This window comes from Colias philodice, chromosome 10 (genome assembly GCF_061535455.1).
Source record: "Colias philodice isolate Cphi_HAF_F1 chromosome 10, ilColPhil1 Martin Lab GWU primary, whole genome shotgun sequence".
NCBI lineage: Eukaryota > Metazoa > Arthropoda > Insecta > Lepidoptera > Pieridae > Colias > Colias philodice.
Window position 1 is genome coordinate 4,829,222 of NC_143095.1, and position 15,750 is coordinate 4,844,971.

At 34.1% G+C, this 15,750-nt stretch overlaps 1 protein-coding gene across 3 annotated transcripts; it reads right to left on the reverse strand.

Moving 5' to 3' along the window:
* Nucleotides 1–2,151: 2,151 nt before the first annotated feature.
* LOC149485168 (alanine--glyoxylate aminotransferase 2-like) lies at nucleotides 2,152–15,478 on the reverse strand. Of its 3 annotated transcripts, none has more exons than XM_089699949.1 (10): nucleotides 15,372–15,478; nucleotides 14,997–15,070; nucleotides 14,400–14,518; nucleotides 13,931–14,165; nucleotides 13,437–13,530; nucleotides 12,717–12,931; nucleotides 8,540–8,759; nucleotides 8,013–8,257; nucleotides 7,542–7,719; nucleotides 2,152–2,359 (listed from the first exon to the last, which is right to left on the reverse strand). In XM_089699949.1, exons 2-10 carry the CDS (start codon nucleotides 15,056–15,058, stop codon nucleotides 2,273–2,275), a joined length of 1,455 nt encoding a protein of 484 aa, XP_089556075.1. In that variant the 5' UTR covers nucleotides 15,059–15,070; nucleotides 15,372–15,478; the 3' UTR covers nucleotides 2,152–2,272. The 3 variants fall into 3 exon arrangements, with proteins under 3 accessions (XP_089556075.1, XP_089556076.1, XP_089556077.1); XM_089699950.1 differs by having other exon boundaries at nucleotides 14,997–15,074; nucleotides 15,372–15,471; XM_089699951.1 differs by lacking the exon at nucleotides 2,152–2,359 and adding an exon at nucleotides 2,484–2,608 and having other exon boundaries at nucleotides 7,568–7,719; nucleotides 15,372–15,477.
* Nucleotides 15,479–15,750: the final 272 nt, after the last annotated feature.

Genomic DNA, 15,750 nt, shown 5'->3' on the forward strand with positions numbered 1-15,750 from the left:
GAAATACATACTTAATATACATGCGTTTTCAAAGAAAAACCCGCATAGTTCCCATTCCTGTGGGATTTACGGGATCAAAAGTAATTTTTCCAAATTTCATTGTAATCGGTTTAGTAGTATTCGCGTGAAAGAGTAACAAACATCCATCCTCACAAACTTTCGCTTTATTAGTAGGATGTAAGGAAAATGTTTTCTTTAAGACTGTCCTTTTATGAACTTGTTAAAATTCATGCTGACTGTGCCTTTCTCCTCACTCCTTTAACTTTATTGATCTTTATTTTAAATTAGTTACATTTCAAGTTTTAAAATTTATTTTAAAATATACTAGCTTTCCGCCCGCGTTTTTAAAGAAAATCCCGCACAGTTCCCGTTCACGTGGGATTTCCGGTATAAAACCTATCCTATGTGTGTATGTACAAAATTTCATTGTAATCGGTTCAGCAGTGAAAGAGAAAGTTATCCATTCTCGCATAATTTCGCATTTATTATATTCGTAGGATTAAACAAATAATGTATTCAACTGAAATTTATGATTAATTATGTTTTTTTTTTTTATTATTTATTATTTCACGAAACCGTAAATTCAAAATGCATTCACGATTTTATCGATTGAAGCACATCCCATCACTATCACCTTCTATCTATCTAAATACGTACCTATAGTAAAAATGGTGCCATGACTATGTTGAAACGTAGCTTGTAGTCTATAGCTATCTCATTCTTTCATACGACGTTTTCTTTAGATAGAGAGAAACAAATATATGTAAATTGTATACGCTCGATACAAGTACTCTATAGGTTTATTGCTCTGAGGTTCATTCAGCTAATAAATATTACTTGACAGCGTAGACTTGACAGTGACGGCAGACGTATCTCAAATCTCAATCTCAAGAACCGGCTGTTGAAAACAAAACATTTTTTGAAATAATTGCGTGGCTACCTGCAATCACCGATAGAATAGCAATAAACGGTTTTATGATATTTTACTGTTGACTCTGGATTCATGAAGCTGAAGAGTACATTTTTAAACCATTTCATACGTTAATTAGTGGTAAAATCGCATCAGAATGTCGCAAAAACAGAAAAAGAAATCTAAAAAACTAACTGACAAAATGCGGGCCTGTCACATCTCAGCCCCTGACGAGAAGCCGCAGCATTCTGGTACTGTACTGGCTGAAACTTACGATGTAACGCTGGCTTCCAAGTGGCCAAAACGTAAAGAGAAGGTACCTGATATTTTTTTACATCAACCTATTGATTTTGCCCAACATGTGCGTAAACTTCTTTCCTTAGGCATACAATTTTATAAACCGTTCTTGAGTCGCTACCATACAAAAATAACTTGCTTATCGTTTGATGATCACAAAGCTATGATACAATATTTTGAGAAGAAGCTATTGCCTTACCACACATTTGGACATCCAAGCAAGCGTAAAATGAAAATTGTTATCAAAGGCCTACCGCTAGGCATAGATTTGAATAAACTTAAAGCTGAATTAAAAGCAGTTTCAATACCGGTGATTAGAGTCCATACAATGTTCCGAAGAGAAAATATAAAGGACACTAATTGCCTTGTTTTAGCTGTGGTACCATACAGTGAAGAGGGTAAGAAACTTTTACAGGTGAAAAAAATTTTAGGATATGATATTAAACTTGAACCACCGATCAGTAAAACAAAGCAGTGTCACCGCTGCCAGATGTGGGGCCACACTCAACGATACTGCCATGGTCAAGTGAAATGTGTTAAGTGTGCTGGGGAACATATGTCCAAGAAATGTGAACGAGACAAGGACAAGGTACCACCCAAATGCGCCAATTGCAGCGGAGAACACACTGCCAACTATAAACAGTGTCCATGCTGCCCTGATTCCTTGGCGCACATCCTATCTCAAGTTCAGAAGAATTCCAGAATGAAGGTCCTTTACAGAATGTCTGAATTAGTTACAACTGAGAATGTGGAAAGATTATACAAAAATAAATTCTACAAGCCTGTCAGTGCAAATGTAGCATTATAATATTTATACATCAAAGTACTTTAAGGTTATATACTGAAAAACAAAGGTAAATCATTCTGAACATTGTAAACAATATAGGCATGAAAATGTTTGTGATATTTTTGGTAAAAACTAAGTTAAAATTAAATAAAAACTATTTTGAAAATTAATAAGTTTCATTTAATACTTAAGTACATGTAAAGATTTACAAATAAGTCTTATACTAATCTTAACTATATTTACAATCTTAATTCAATAATAGATGAGATTACTTTATTTTACAATGCTTTTAAACTTTGCTGTATACTATTTTTTAAAGCTGTATCACTGGACTCCACACCATCACTGATTTGGGTGACGCGGACCTGAAAATTAATTGATTATTATACTTGGTTACAATACATTTACCGGTTTCCAACAAAGAGTGACTGAACTCATCCTAATCAAGCAATTACTGTTTAAATTCCAAAAGCCAAATCTAAATCTATGTTTTTTTATAATTTGATTGCAAGTTGTTCTTTATTATTTTATTACATTTCCATATTTCCCTTGCTTATGGTAAAAGGGGAATAATTATAAAAAAGTTACCTCAAGTTTCATATTCCTAACTAGCTGTTGCCCGCGACTTCGTCCGCGATTACGTCAGTTTTCGTCATTCGTCGTTTAAAAAAAATACGTGACACTTTATTTTTTAATGTTCTTAATTGTCTCTTATAAAAATTAACTACATTAAAATTGAATACTCTGATAAGAAAATCTTAAAATCGGAGGACATCGAAAATCTGAGGAAAACATGAGTGAATTTGATTTAAATTCTACATTACTTAGTAATTCAAATAATAATCTAAATTAAATGTAGATTAACAGTTTGAGCGCATCATTTTATAATATGTACCTAAGTATTAAATTACGTTAGTTTACATAGTAATTTTACTAAAAACACGATGACTTTCTTTCGCGCTCGGTACAACAAACTAAGCATGTTTGTGGTACGTGGCCCGCGTCACTCGACCCCCCGTGAGTTCCCCTCCGTTACTATGCGAAAATACATTCGTCGCCCTACTGTAGGAAAAATTGTAATATTTTAAATTCGAGAAATATTGATTTCTTGTATTCGACTATTCGTTGTAGTCGAATACAAAATATATTTGAAGAAACTTAGGTTGGCCTTCAGGCAAAAGGGATCCTATCAAATGATAAACTTGACCTTGTATCTTAAAAGTAAGCATGAAAGGATCCTCTGATAATTGTTGAGCACCAAAGGATCATTTAAAACGCACTACTATAAGAGCGAATATTGTCTAAGAACTGTTTAGATTGCACATGTTCCTCTAAAAGTAGTGATTTCAAAGGTTCTGGTGTATCTTCAAACGAAAGCCGACTCCTTACTCCTCTTTAAAGCATTACAAAAAGAACATACTACGTTAATATCGCCTATACAGAAGATGATCTGTAATCAATTGTGAGGTTATAAGCAAACCCACTTTTATATTTGTCGGACCACACCACCGAACTCGTAGATTGATCTTCTATGTTTACCTCTAAGTCATTAAGACTGTCGAAATCTGTCTACAGTAAGACGGGCCTCTCGCTATTCGTCCGTTTCAAGAGACCAAATAGTTTTAATTCTTAATCTTTCATTAAACAAACTTATTAATCGTACTTGTCTCAAATAATCTTGTCTCAAATAATGGTAATATTCGCGTCCCTACTCTAGTCATTGCTTATGCTCATGTTCATCTTCAAGAGATCGAATAATATTATGGTGCACCCTATCATTTGTCAAACGGTCTTCATATTGAGTAAAAGTTTCAGATTATCGAGATAAAATATGCCATTTGCGATCAGCTGTGAGACGTTATACCCTCTCAGTGAAGGTTTCGGTCTCACAGGATAGTACATCCCGTTCGCGGTCAGCTGTGAGCCGCAATTCTCGTTGTGAAGCGGTTTCAGGTTCTCGGCATAACACATGTTGTTTTCGGTCAATAGTAAGCCTCTTACCTCTAACGATCCTTGAGAACTCTTATTTCTCATTTTCTTAGCTTTGCTCGAATTTCGATATAAAGATTTTTTAGGTGGCACTGATGCGAGTGAATAAAAATTAAGTTAAAACGGACTGAGAGTGTTATAATCATCAATCATCATCATCATCAATACATATAATAAAATTGTGGAAAAGCGATGTCTGTACAATGAAAATATGTAGAAAAAAAATAGCAGGTGTTATTATTAAATCGATCTTGAACCCAAAACTGTAGTTAAAAAATTTTTTGTCTGTTTGTCTGTATGTTTGTGCACGCTAATCTCAGAAACGGCTTATCCGATTTAGATGCGATTTTCACTAATGTATTTTGGTAATCTTCATTTAACATTTAGTGTTTATTTCATGTCAATCGGTTCATAAATAAAAAAGTTATAACAATTTATAAGTAATCACGGCGAACATTTGCTAAGGCATTCTATTGTACACTGTACAGTGTACGATAAAACGCAATTTATCTGTTATACGCTACAGTTATTCCTTTACATGTCCAGATGATCATATCAAAATTCCCCAAGGGTTTGGGGGTAAGCTGAGGTAGTAGGGGGGGGGGGGGGGCGGGGTCAAATTAACATTATGGTTACTTCTAATAGGTAAATTTTCCACATAAAATGTCCTTTAAATTATGTCGTATTATATTTTTAACCCCCGACGCAAAAAGACGGGTGTTATGTGTTTGACTGCTATGTATTTCTGTGTGTGTGTGTGTGTCTGTCTATGGCACCGTAGCTGGCTAACAGGTAAACCGAATTAGATGCGGCTTTTTTTTTGTTAGGCAGCATATTTTCCGACGCTGGTTCTTAGATAAATTGTATCAAAATCGGTTCATCCACTTATTATACCTACATAGGGGTAAAAGTGGGAATGAAAAAATGATATCTTCTTATATATAAAATTCTCGTGTCACAATGTTAGTCTGCATACTCCTCCGAAACGGGTGGACCGATTCTCATGAAATTTTCTGTGCATATCGGGTAAGTCTGAGAATCGGCCAACATCTATTTTTCATATGTACCACGGGCGAAGCCGGGGCGGACCGCTAGTAATAATTTATTTTTAAAGATCGTCGGGAAGTTTATGAAATTATTTATTCCTTTTTCTATACACTTTTCTTCGTCTAAACGGTTTAGTTACGTGCTCCCTCTCTCTCTCTTCAGCCTTTAGTTACGTGCGTGAGACAGGAAACATCTAATTTGGATTTGTTGCTGGATTTGATAAAAATTGAGTATCGATTAAGCTGATCAGTGGCTACACCATACATTATTAAAAACATCCATTTAAGAAAGGAAGGAAATAGAATTTGCTCCTCTCCCCCCCTGGTTCCTAAAAAATAATATGACATAATTTAAAAGAAATTTTACGTAGAATTAGTTAGGCATTTCTTTTTTGATTTTCGATATTATATACTAATCATAATTTTTAATTACAAAATTATGTAGTAACTATTTGGTATAGGTTAGGCATTTCATTTCTTGATTTTCTTTAATAAGTTGGTTGGTACGTAAGTTTATTAGCTCAGTTTAGTAAGAAATTTTAATAACAATTCTTTTAATTATTTATGGTAGTACAACAGTACAGTATGGTAGTACGTATTTACTCAATAATTGTATGTTAAGTAGTAATTCAGCATGGGCGTAGCCACGGTGGGGCTGGGTGGGGCGCTTACCCTGGCTTTGATCTGGTAGGTACCAATTGTGAAGGGGAGTGGGCGTGGGCGTTGGCGTGGGCCTGGGAGTGGGCGTGGGAGTGGAAGCATGAAAATAAAAACAATTATTATTGCCCCACCCTGAGCCCATGGTCATAGGTCCCATAGTCACTATTCCACGCGGACGAAGTCGCGGGCACAGCTAGTAGACAAATATAATCAGAAAGCTTTGAACTCCTAAGCTCAACCATAAAAGATAGACATTTATGATGTCGGGAGATTTTTTTTATATAATATGGAGAACATTTCTTTCATACTTGATTTCTGTGTAGCTTTAACCCTTAAGGTTGCACACGCGACGAAAGCTTAAAAATGGAGTTACTGCTCTGCTCACGAATATGAAAAATAATTGTACCAAGTTTCGTTTAAATCCGTCGAGTAGTTTTTGTTTCTATAACGGTTATACAGACAGACAGACGGACAAAAATTTTTGGCGTCAGTGTCGATCCCTAATCACCTCGTGATAGTTATTTAGGAAATATATTTCATGTACAGAATTGACCTCTACAGATTTAATATAAGTATATAAGTATACATATAATTAGATTCCAATTTCCATGTAACGTTAAATTCGACTATACAATAACTAACAGACAACGCAGGTTACTCTCGTTTCCGTAAGTTGAGGCGGCTACATATTCGGTCCTCATAACTTCACTTTTTGTGAACGAAACGACAGCGCGGTTTAATTCGATGGCAACACCATCAAAAAAAAGGAAATATTTTTAATTGTGAAAAAATATTATGATTTACAATATTAATACTATTTTAACATTAACACAAAATATAAGACTGTGAGTGTGTAAAAATAAATCCAGCTAGTTTCACATCAAACTTATGTTTTTAATTAGGTATACGACATGAAAATATTATATTAATTACCAAGCAATAATCATACAGGTAAATACTGAACAAAAGTATTAACAGTCAAAGTATATTTTTACTTACAACATGTAAATGATGAAGGAATAATAATTATCAACGAACTAACCTTTTTGTATTATAAAGAATAGATAAAATTCGACCACTAAAGAATGCTGGTTCGAGTCCCGCCTCGTTATCGAATTTTTAAAACACGAAGATTTTTAAAAATGTAACCAATGAACACAATCAATATTAGATTAACTGTAATGGTGTCTAGTTTGACTTAAAATAATAAACATCTACCCTCACTTTTAAAAATGTAGTATATTCACACGAATTATAAGCGCACCTTATAGGGAAGGGAAGATATGGGTTAAAGAGTTAAATAAGTAAATAACATAATTATATTTAAATTATTAATTTTTAACATTGTGTTCAGTAGTGTTAACATGTAAATTGATTTGATTTTTACGAAATCTCATAGATGGCGCTGTTTCAAATTTGTATACTAATAAATTCATTAAACTGATTCTCTGCCCAAATTACGTAAATGACATAGTTTTTATTGTGTAAAGCTAGATAATAGCATGGCTTACCCGAAACCAACATTTAAACATGAGTCTTTAGATTGTACGCTGTCGTAATACACGGAATACGTAAGAAAAAAAAAGGTTCACAGCTCCTCCCCCGGAGGTGATAGCATGATAATATGTTTAAAAAAGCCTCACCCGACCTGTTAGTAATATTCATGCAAAATTTGAAGTCAATCTATGCAGTACTTTTCGAGATTAGCCTGGACAAACATACAGACAAACAGACAAACAGACAAACAGACAAAAATTCTAAAAACTATGTTTTTGGCTTCTATATCGATTATAGATCATGGATTATGTATTCTTTTAAAAAAATTTTCAATGTACAGTTTTGACTTTCCTACGATTTTATTATATGTATAGATTGGAGACCTCCATTGTTCATCAAGCTCTGAGAGGACTCTGTCTAACGTATCTACCAGTCTGTCAGCATCTTGTGTCGTAAATACCATTGGGGGTTTGAATTTTAGCACATTAGCGTCAGGTCCATCTCGACTGATTAGAATTTTTTCTTCCCGCATTCTGTGAACAAAATATTTTATAAGTAATGTCTTCAAGTATATTAATGTGTTAAATAAACAATTATTTTTAGACGACCCATGGCGACATTATAACTATAAAATACAATCATGAAATATTGAACATATTCACATAATGTGACTTTCAGTTCCTCTTTATATTGTCGCACCTATTAATTTAGATACTTATGTATGTAACTTACAAACAAACCTTTTGTAAGCAAAATTTTAATGCACTACATGTGTCTGCCGTTTTTGCCGTTAAATATTAGAAAAATACTGCATTAACATATGTACCTGTTAACTATATGTTTAGCTTCAGCTGTAGCGGGTGTCCTTGCGTCTCTGTCAGTCACCAGCTCGACTCCCACAAAAAGGCCTCTCCCCCGCACATCGCCGACCATGTAGTGCTTGTGTTTGAGTTCCTGGCATCTAGCTAGTAAGTGGTTGCCAACGCGGAAGGCTCGCTCCGTTAGACGCTCCTCTTCTATGACGTCAAGCACTGCGTTCGCTATGGCGCAGGAAACGGGGTTACCTCCATACTGTTGGAATAAATTGTATTTTGTAAGTAATTATTGTTACTTTTTGTTAATTACATAGATTGTTATAAATTGAAGTTTGTTTGATATTAAAAAAAATAAACGATCTCGGAAATAACTGTGTAGGTAGAATTAAAAATCTGTGTTCGTTAGCCCATTAATTATAGATGAAGGTTGTTATATTATTATAGCATCTTGCTGCGATCTAAACTTATATTAGCCTGTTTGTAGTATGCATACCCACTCTAAAACTACGTCACGTAAATAATGCTACAAGAAACTAACCGTATTAAAATATTCCACCCCGGTATCGGCGAAGCTTTTCGCAATTTCCTGAGTTGTGATAACCGCAGCGACTGGATGGCCGTTTCCCATGGGCTTGCCCATTGTCACGATATCAGGGATCACGTCCTGCGTCTCGAATGCCCACATGTGCGTGCCCACACGACCGAAACCTACTTGTACTTCGTCCGCTATGCACACACCACCGGCTTCACGGACATGCCTGTAGAATATTTTTCCGTTGAGTCTTTTTCACATTAGAGCGTTTTCACATTATCCGATCCGATATCGGATATCGGAAGCCGATAGCCGATATCCGATATCGGAGGGAAGTAAAATGTATGAAATATGTGCCTGTCTTTCACATTGTCCGGTCCGATATCGGATATCGGAGCCGACACCGATATTCCCAGTGGCTATCGGACGATAATGTTCAGTGTTGCCAAATCAATTTTCGAAAAGGCAGTATACCAACAGCAAAAAAGCACTAGTTTGTGTATTTTCAGTCTTATAGGGCGCTTGTTATGTACTGTATATACACGCCTTAACTATTAGAGGATGCATGAGGCCACCCAAGAAGGACTCACACCTGTTAGCAATTGCGACATCGCGCACACCTGCGATTCCAGAGAGTGTTGCGGCAATCATCGCCACCGCGACGCTGTAGCTGCCGACGAGCACTCTTGGTTCCAACATTGAACCGGGAGGGACGTAGTTTAAGTTAGGAATAATTTATAATGTAAATTTTTTACAATAAATTATTAATAAGTAAATTTCGGTTTTTTTTGCGCCTTCGCGGGTCGGTCAATATAATTGGCGCAGCCGGTAGGATAATCCTTGAGAGCCGTCTCTCGGAACGCGAAACTACAAGCATCGAGTATCGCTATTCCATCGGAGGGACGACGACGGGGATCCAGAACCTACACCATTGGCCGCCGCAACGCGAAAGGTATCCGAACATTGATACTGCAAGAAAGGCCGAAATTTAAATCCTGTAAGTACACTAATTCTCTTAGTGACTTGCCATTCCTAGATTTGTAAGTTTTCCTAGATTACCCATTCACGGGAACCGAGGAACTGTAGTGCGTAGGTTTAAATATTAATTCATCGCGAATTAATTTTCGAATTTTACAAAATCAATTGTAAAATTCAAATATAGATTAATAAGTTTAAATATTAATTCATCACGAATTAATTTTCGAATTTTACAAAATCAATTTGTAAAATTCAAATATAGATTAATAAGTTTAAATATTAATTCATCACGAATTAATTTTCAAATTTTATAAAATCAATTGTAAAATTCAAATATAAATCTATATAACGTTGATTAAAGATAAATAAGTTCAAATATTAATTAATTATGAATTGAATTTCGAATTTTACCATTAAATTCATTTTATAATAATTTAAATTTAAATATATTAAGTAAAGATTATTAAGTTTTTTTTTTATCTAACGAAGTTAATAAATTTAATTAAGTTTAGTATATTCCTAAAGGTAGTACAGATATTTAGAATGTCAGATTTCTATAAAATTTTTAATGCACTTAGACTTTTGCCAGAATTTGATAGTAATGTTAAATAAATTACACAAATTTTATGGCAAAGAGCAAATCCTTCAAGTTAATTATAGAGAATATATAGAAATATAGTTATAGTTTTTACTTTTTACGTTCCCGGTTGTCCTTCATACTACCTTTAAATTATTTAAATTATCCATAGTTCCCAATAAAGATAGTAAAGTCCTAATTCCACCCTATCCTTTTGTGGCAATTCACGACGAGGATTTTATGTACATGGAGGCAGAATGCCCGAAGTCTGGCCTAGGGTATCTATGTGAGGACAAGCTGAACCATCATCGATCCAAAAATGACTGCGTGTATCACCTTATTACCACGCAACGAGTCGTCGCATCTTGTCTCTTCACGCCTGTGGAGCTCGGAGCGCCCGCACTAGAAAAATTAGACGACGCCCACTACGTCATCAGTTTCCCCAAGCCATCAAAAATTCACCTATCATGCTCGCAAGATCAATATGACGTCATTAAAGGAAGCTACTTAGCCACAATACCCAAAAACTGCATTCTTCAAACGGAGGCTTTCAAGATAGTCAATCGAGAAGACCATATCAAAGGACAGATAATGAAAATTGCAAACCTGCCAGATTCCAGCCAATATAATACAGATGAAGAAGTTCTGAAGTTGAATTCGATAAATTTGGATAAATTACACGCTAGTAACAGAGCTATATCAATGGAAATGCCTATCAGTATTCAGTACTAACAACGGATACGAGATTCTCTATATGCAGCCTTCCATCATACCGATATATGTTATATTAATAACGAGTGCAGTTGCCCTAGTGACATGGTACGTCGTACGGAGAGTGCGTACATCAAAGCATATTACTACGAGTGTTCATGGTAATCAAAAAGAAGAAATAGAACATCAATCGGCGGAGTGTGAAATTTCAGCGATATTAACGAGCCTTGCCCGCCAATAATCGCTGAACTTCAGGAGGGAGGTGTTATGTACTGTATATACACGCCTTAACTATTAGAGGATGCATGAGGCCACCCAAGAAGGACTCACACCTGTTAGCAATTGCGACATCGCGCACACCTGCGATTCCAGAGAGTGTTGCGGCAATCATCGCCACCGCGACGCTGTAGCTGCCCCGCCGTGGACGACGAGCACTCTTGGTTCCAACATTGAACCGGGAGGGACGTAGTTTAAGTTAGGAATAATTTATAATGTAAATTTTTTACAATAAATTATTAATAAGTAAATTTCGGTTTTTTTTGCGCCTTCGCGGGTCGGTCAATATAATTCGCTCAATCTTCAAAAAAATATTCTTTGTTTTTAACCTAAAACCCTTTCTATTAAAAGAAACCTTTTTTTATTAAGAAAACACACGTTTAAGTATTTATAGGCATTTAAAATACGATTTATACGGCAAGTATTTTTATTTGCCGTATTAAAATACACGGCAATTGGCTGAACTGAAGTAAACAAAAATATAATGCGTTCTTAAATTCAAATATCTATCTTCGAAAACATTAGTGTCTATCATCTTTATTTTATCTCATTCTGCCTCGCTCCTCCTCCTACTCGGATGTTGGTTGTGCTATTTATTGTATTGTTGTCATTGAGTGCTTTGTTTTTAACCGACTTCAAAAAAGGAGGGGATTTTATTTTTATTTTGAATTAACAACAAAGAATACAAAGTTTGAAAACTCTTAATTCTAAAATAATTGTTTATGACAATAAAATAATTTATGTAACTATCTTTACTTACAGGAAATTACAACAATCATATTACAAATATATTTGAACGAGTGACAATATTATTTTAGGATATTACAGTGTAATAAGAAAAAGAAAAGAAAATGTGAACAAATATTGTATCACTTAATAAATTTATCATAGGTACTACATGAACTTTTATAAATGTATGTAGTGAAAAAATGACTAAATGAGTAGGTACGTCTTGCTAAAAATACATTTAATAGATTTTGAAAGGTATTTACTAATATGTATTACCATAGACAAATATAAATTATATTCGTCCATGGTATTACTAAACATATTAGTAACTAATACTAGCTCAGAGGAATAAACCTATTATTGCTCTGAGAATACTAGGTTGTAGTAGGTATTGATATAAATTTATTTAATTTATAATGTGTTAACATAAGTATATTATGTTATACAAATGACCGATATCAAAACTATTTAGTAAATAGCACATCTAAATAATATGCAGTAATTTGTGATATCAAATCTTTTTTTACATTTTACTTTTCTTTTTTGAAGTTGTTTTTCTTTATCGTAGTTATTTTTAATGTACATGTACAACTTTGATTTATATACTTACTTATACTTTTTTTATCAACTGGCAATTTAGTTTAGTTTTCTCTAAAAATTTCTGGCAACACTCATGATGATATCGGAACGATTTTATCGGACAATGTGAAAGGGCAAATTGTATCCGATATCGGATATCGGCTATCGGCGTCCGATATCCGATATCGGATCGGATAATGTGAAAACGCTCTTAGGGATATTTGAATAATATGTTCGTATTTTGTACTTTTAAGAAAATATTGAATAACAAAATATTAAATAGATTACGTAATTATTCATAGTAAAACGAATAATGATAGGAAAATAACTTACTCGTAAGCCCGTTTCAAATAACCATCTGGGGGGAATATTTGTCCGCCACAACTTTGCAGGCTCTCAGCAATGAAGGCACAGACGCCTCCGTTTTTCTTAGTTGCTTCTTTACAAAGCTTTCCGACTTCATCAGCATATAATTTTCCTAATTCTTCTTCAGATTGTGAATCATTGGGGTATGTGTACTTTCCCCTGTATATATCCGGAACCGGGGCCTGTATTTAAAACAATTACTTATAGTAACTATTTCATAATAGTAAATATAAAATGTCTATGTATTTCATAGTAGTAATATAAATATAATTCTCAGATATAAGTACCTAATATTTTCCTAATAATATCAAAACGCTATTTATATTCTTATTTAATAACAAAAAGTATTAACGCAATAAAAGACCAAATGTTACTCCTTCATAATAACTCCTTATATATTAGCGAATAAAGGAAAAACATGAACCATAAACGTAGTCATAACTCCATATTTTTCTCATATTGTGCCCCCGATACATAACGGCATAATAAGCATTAAAGGCAATAAGTGGCGAACAAAAAAGTTTTTTACGTTCCATATTAATAGGAGCCATATTTATGTGCCAAACACCGTGTGCTTACGCAAGTAATGTTTTATATCCAGACAATTTCGAATTTAACTACTTAAATAATATTAGGAAATAATTGAAGGTATAGCTACACTATGGGGGAGTAGCCAAGGCAACTCACCACGTGAACCCACTCTGGCTTCTCTGGCCCTCCTGGTAGGTTCAGTTTGTAAGGAGAGACATCAATCATGGAAGTAAGGTGCCCATGATACGCGCTGGAACAAAATGGCGCTAGTAGCACCCACCAAAAGTTCCTAACTCTACTCTCATACTTCATCAGTCACGAATAACCATATATTTTGGCTGCTTTATATATAAATTTGTTTACCGCAATATTAAACAACTTTCTTTATAGAATAATACACACTTGAGAATTAAACAATCTACTTTATATAAAAGTACAATGTTTCACAATTTAAATACAAAAGTTCTCACCACAGAATACATTTTTATAATAAGATCTATAATTATAATGAAACAGGCGAAAATTTTACAATAATTACAAAGTCAATTATTGAGTTTCTAATCAATCAGCCAATTTCTTATTACATTCTTCACATTCATACAATAGTATCTGCAACCCGACTACGACGAAAATACTTTAATGATACTTACTGGTCAAGTGTAACAACATCCGTCTTCTTAGTGTGAACTTTTGCTAGCCTTAGTGCTAGGTCGTTAGCCTCGGAACCCGAATTAACGAAGAAGCACACAGACAATGAACCGGGCATAGTTTTTACAAGCCTTTCAGCTAGGATCACAATTTCATCGTGGAGATATCTGTTGTTTGTGGATATCAAAGACATTTGGTTTCTTCCAGCTTCTACCACATGTGGATGGCAATGTCCCACTACAAAAAGTTATTACATTATAGTAGAAATAAATTCTTAAGGAAAAATCAAGTAATTTTTTTAACGACAGGCCACTCAGGGTAATAAACGAATTTCATTACGTTAATGCGATAAATAAATACAAATAGAACGTCAGATATCGCTATTTCAAGCCAGTCAAGAATTCGAGGATCACGCATGGCACATGCACTGTTATCAGTACATATTAATTATTAATGCAATATTATACTAACCGTGTGCAACGTTATTGATGCAATCGAGATATCTCTCGCCCGTTTCGTCATACATGAACTGGGCGATCCCGCGAACAATTTTTAACGGGGATGAACGGAAAAACAGCTGGCAGGCGGCTCTACAAAAAAATTTACAGTTTTTAACCACTCCTTTTATGTGTATGTAGTTTTTGGAATACAATGCATGATGTTTGTTTAAATGTGGATATTTGCCTATAATGCTAAAACTTTACTGAACTAAAATTATTATATATGTAATAGATAATGTATTTAAGTTCAGTTTAGTTTTAGCATTTCAGTAAACTAAATAAAATATAATTAAAAAAAATTCTACAACAAACCCGAAGTATTTTTATTGTTATGTTTACTTACTAAAATATTTGAGAATCTAATGTTTCTTATCATATTAGAAATGTAACAAACAAATGATAATAAATGATAAATCTCTCAAATTGGCAAAAACAATCTATTATGAAGTGAAAAAAATTATAAAACGGTCAAATAACACTAACTGTGTAGGAATAAAACTGAAATAATGAAGCTAATAAAATCGTGTTAAAATATATTATCTAAATTAGGTATTTTACAAGTCCTTACCCGATGTATTTTTCTCGAAGTTCGATGGTTTCAGATTTTGGTTTTGATTGTAGGTAAGCCATTTTATCTTATATGTATCTGAAATAACTGAATAGTCAGCGACGACAGAGATAGATCACAAACATTAATTTTAAAAGTTCTGTTTCTACTATAGACTTAGCTTAGACCAGGCATTTAGACGTATTTAAAGAAATAGGAATGTAATTAAAATGATAAATAATCATTACATGTTGCAAATTCATTAACTTTTTAAATAAAGAAATAATTACAAGAAGATACTGGCAAAAAGTTAATGATCCTTTATAAATTAAGTACCTAAATATCCAATCAACCTTAAGTAAAATATGTAATAAATATTATTATCTGGATACTTACTATATATCACGGAAACTAAACGTAAACAGCAGGTAATAAATGTTGAGGTTTGATTATTATTAGTCACGTGCGACTACGAGCAAGGAATGCTACAATACCTTAAGCGTAAGATGATTTTATAGAGGCAACGAAGGCACGCCCTCGCAGCGGCCAATGGAAACAAACACATATACTTACACATTATCAGTGCAATAAGTTGATAAACTCGCATGAACACAAAAGTCGTCGACCACGCGGCTGACGCAGACACGCCATGGAGCGACCGCATGGTCGGTCATTAAGGAGAAGTTACCGGCTCGGTCACTTTTATTTAATAAATTTGAGTTTATTTCTATTAACCTTATAATTTAATTAATTTTTAACAAATTAATTAATAGGG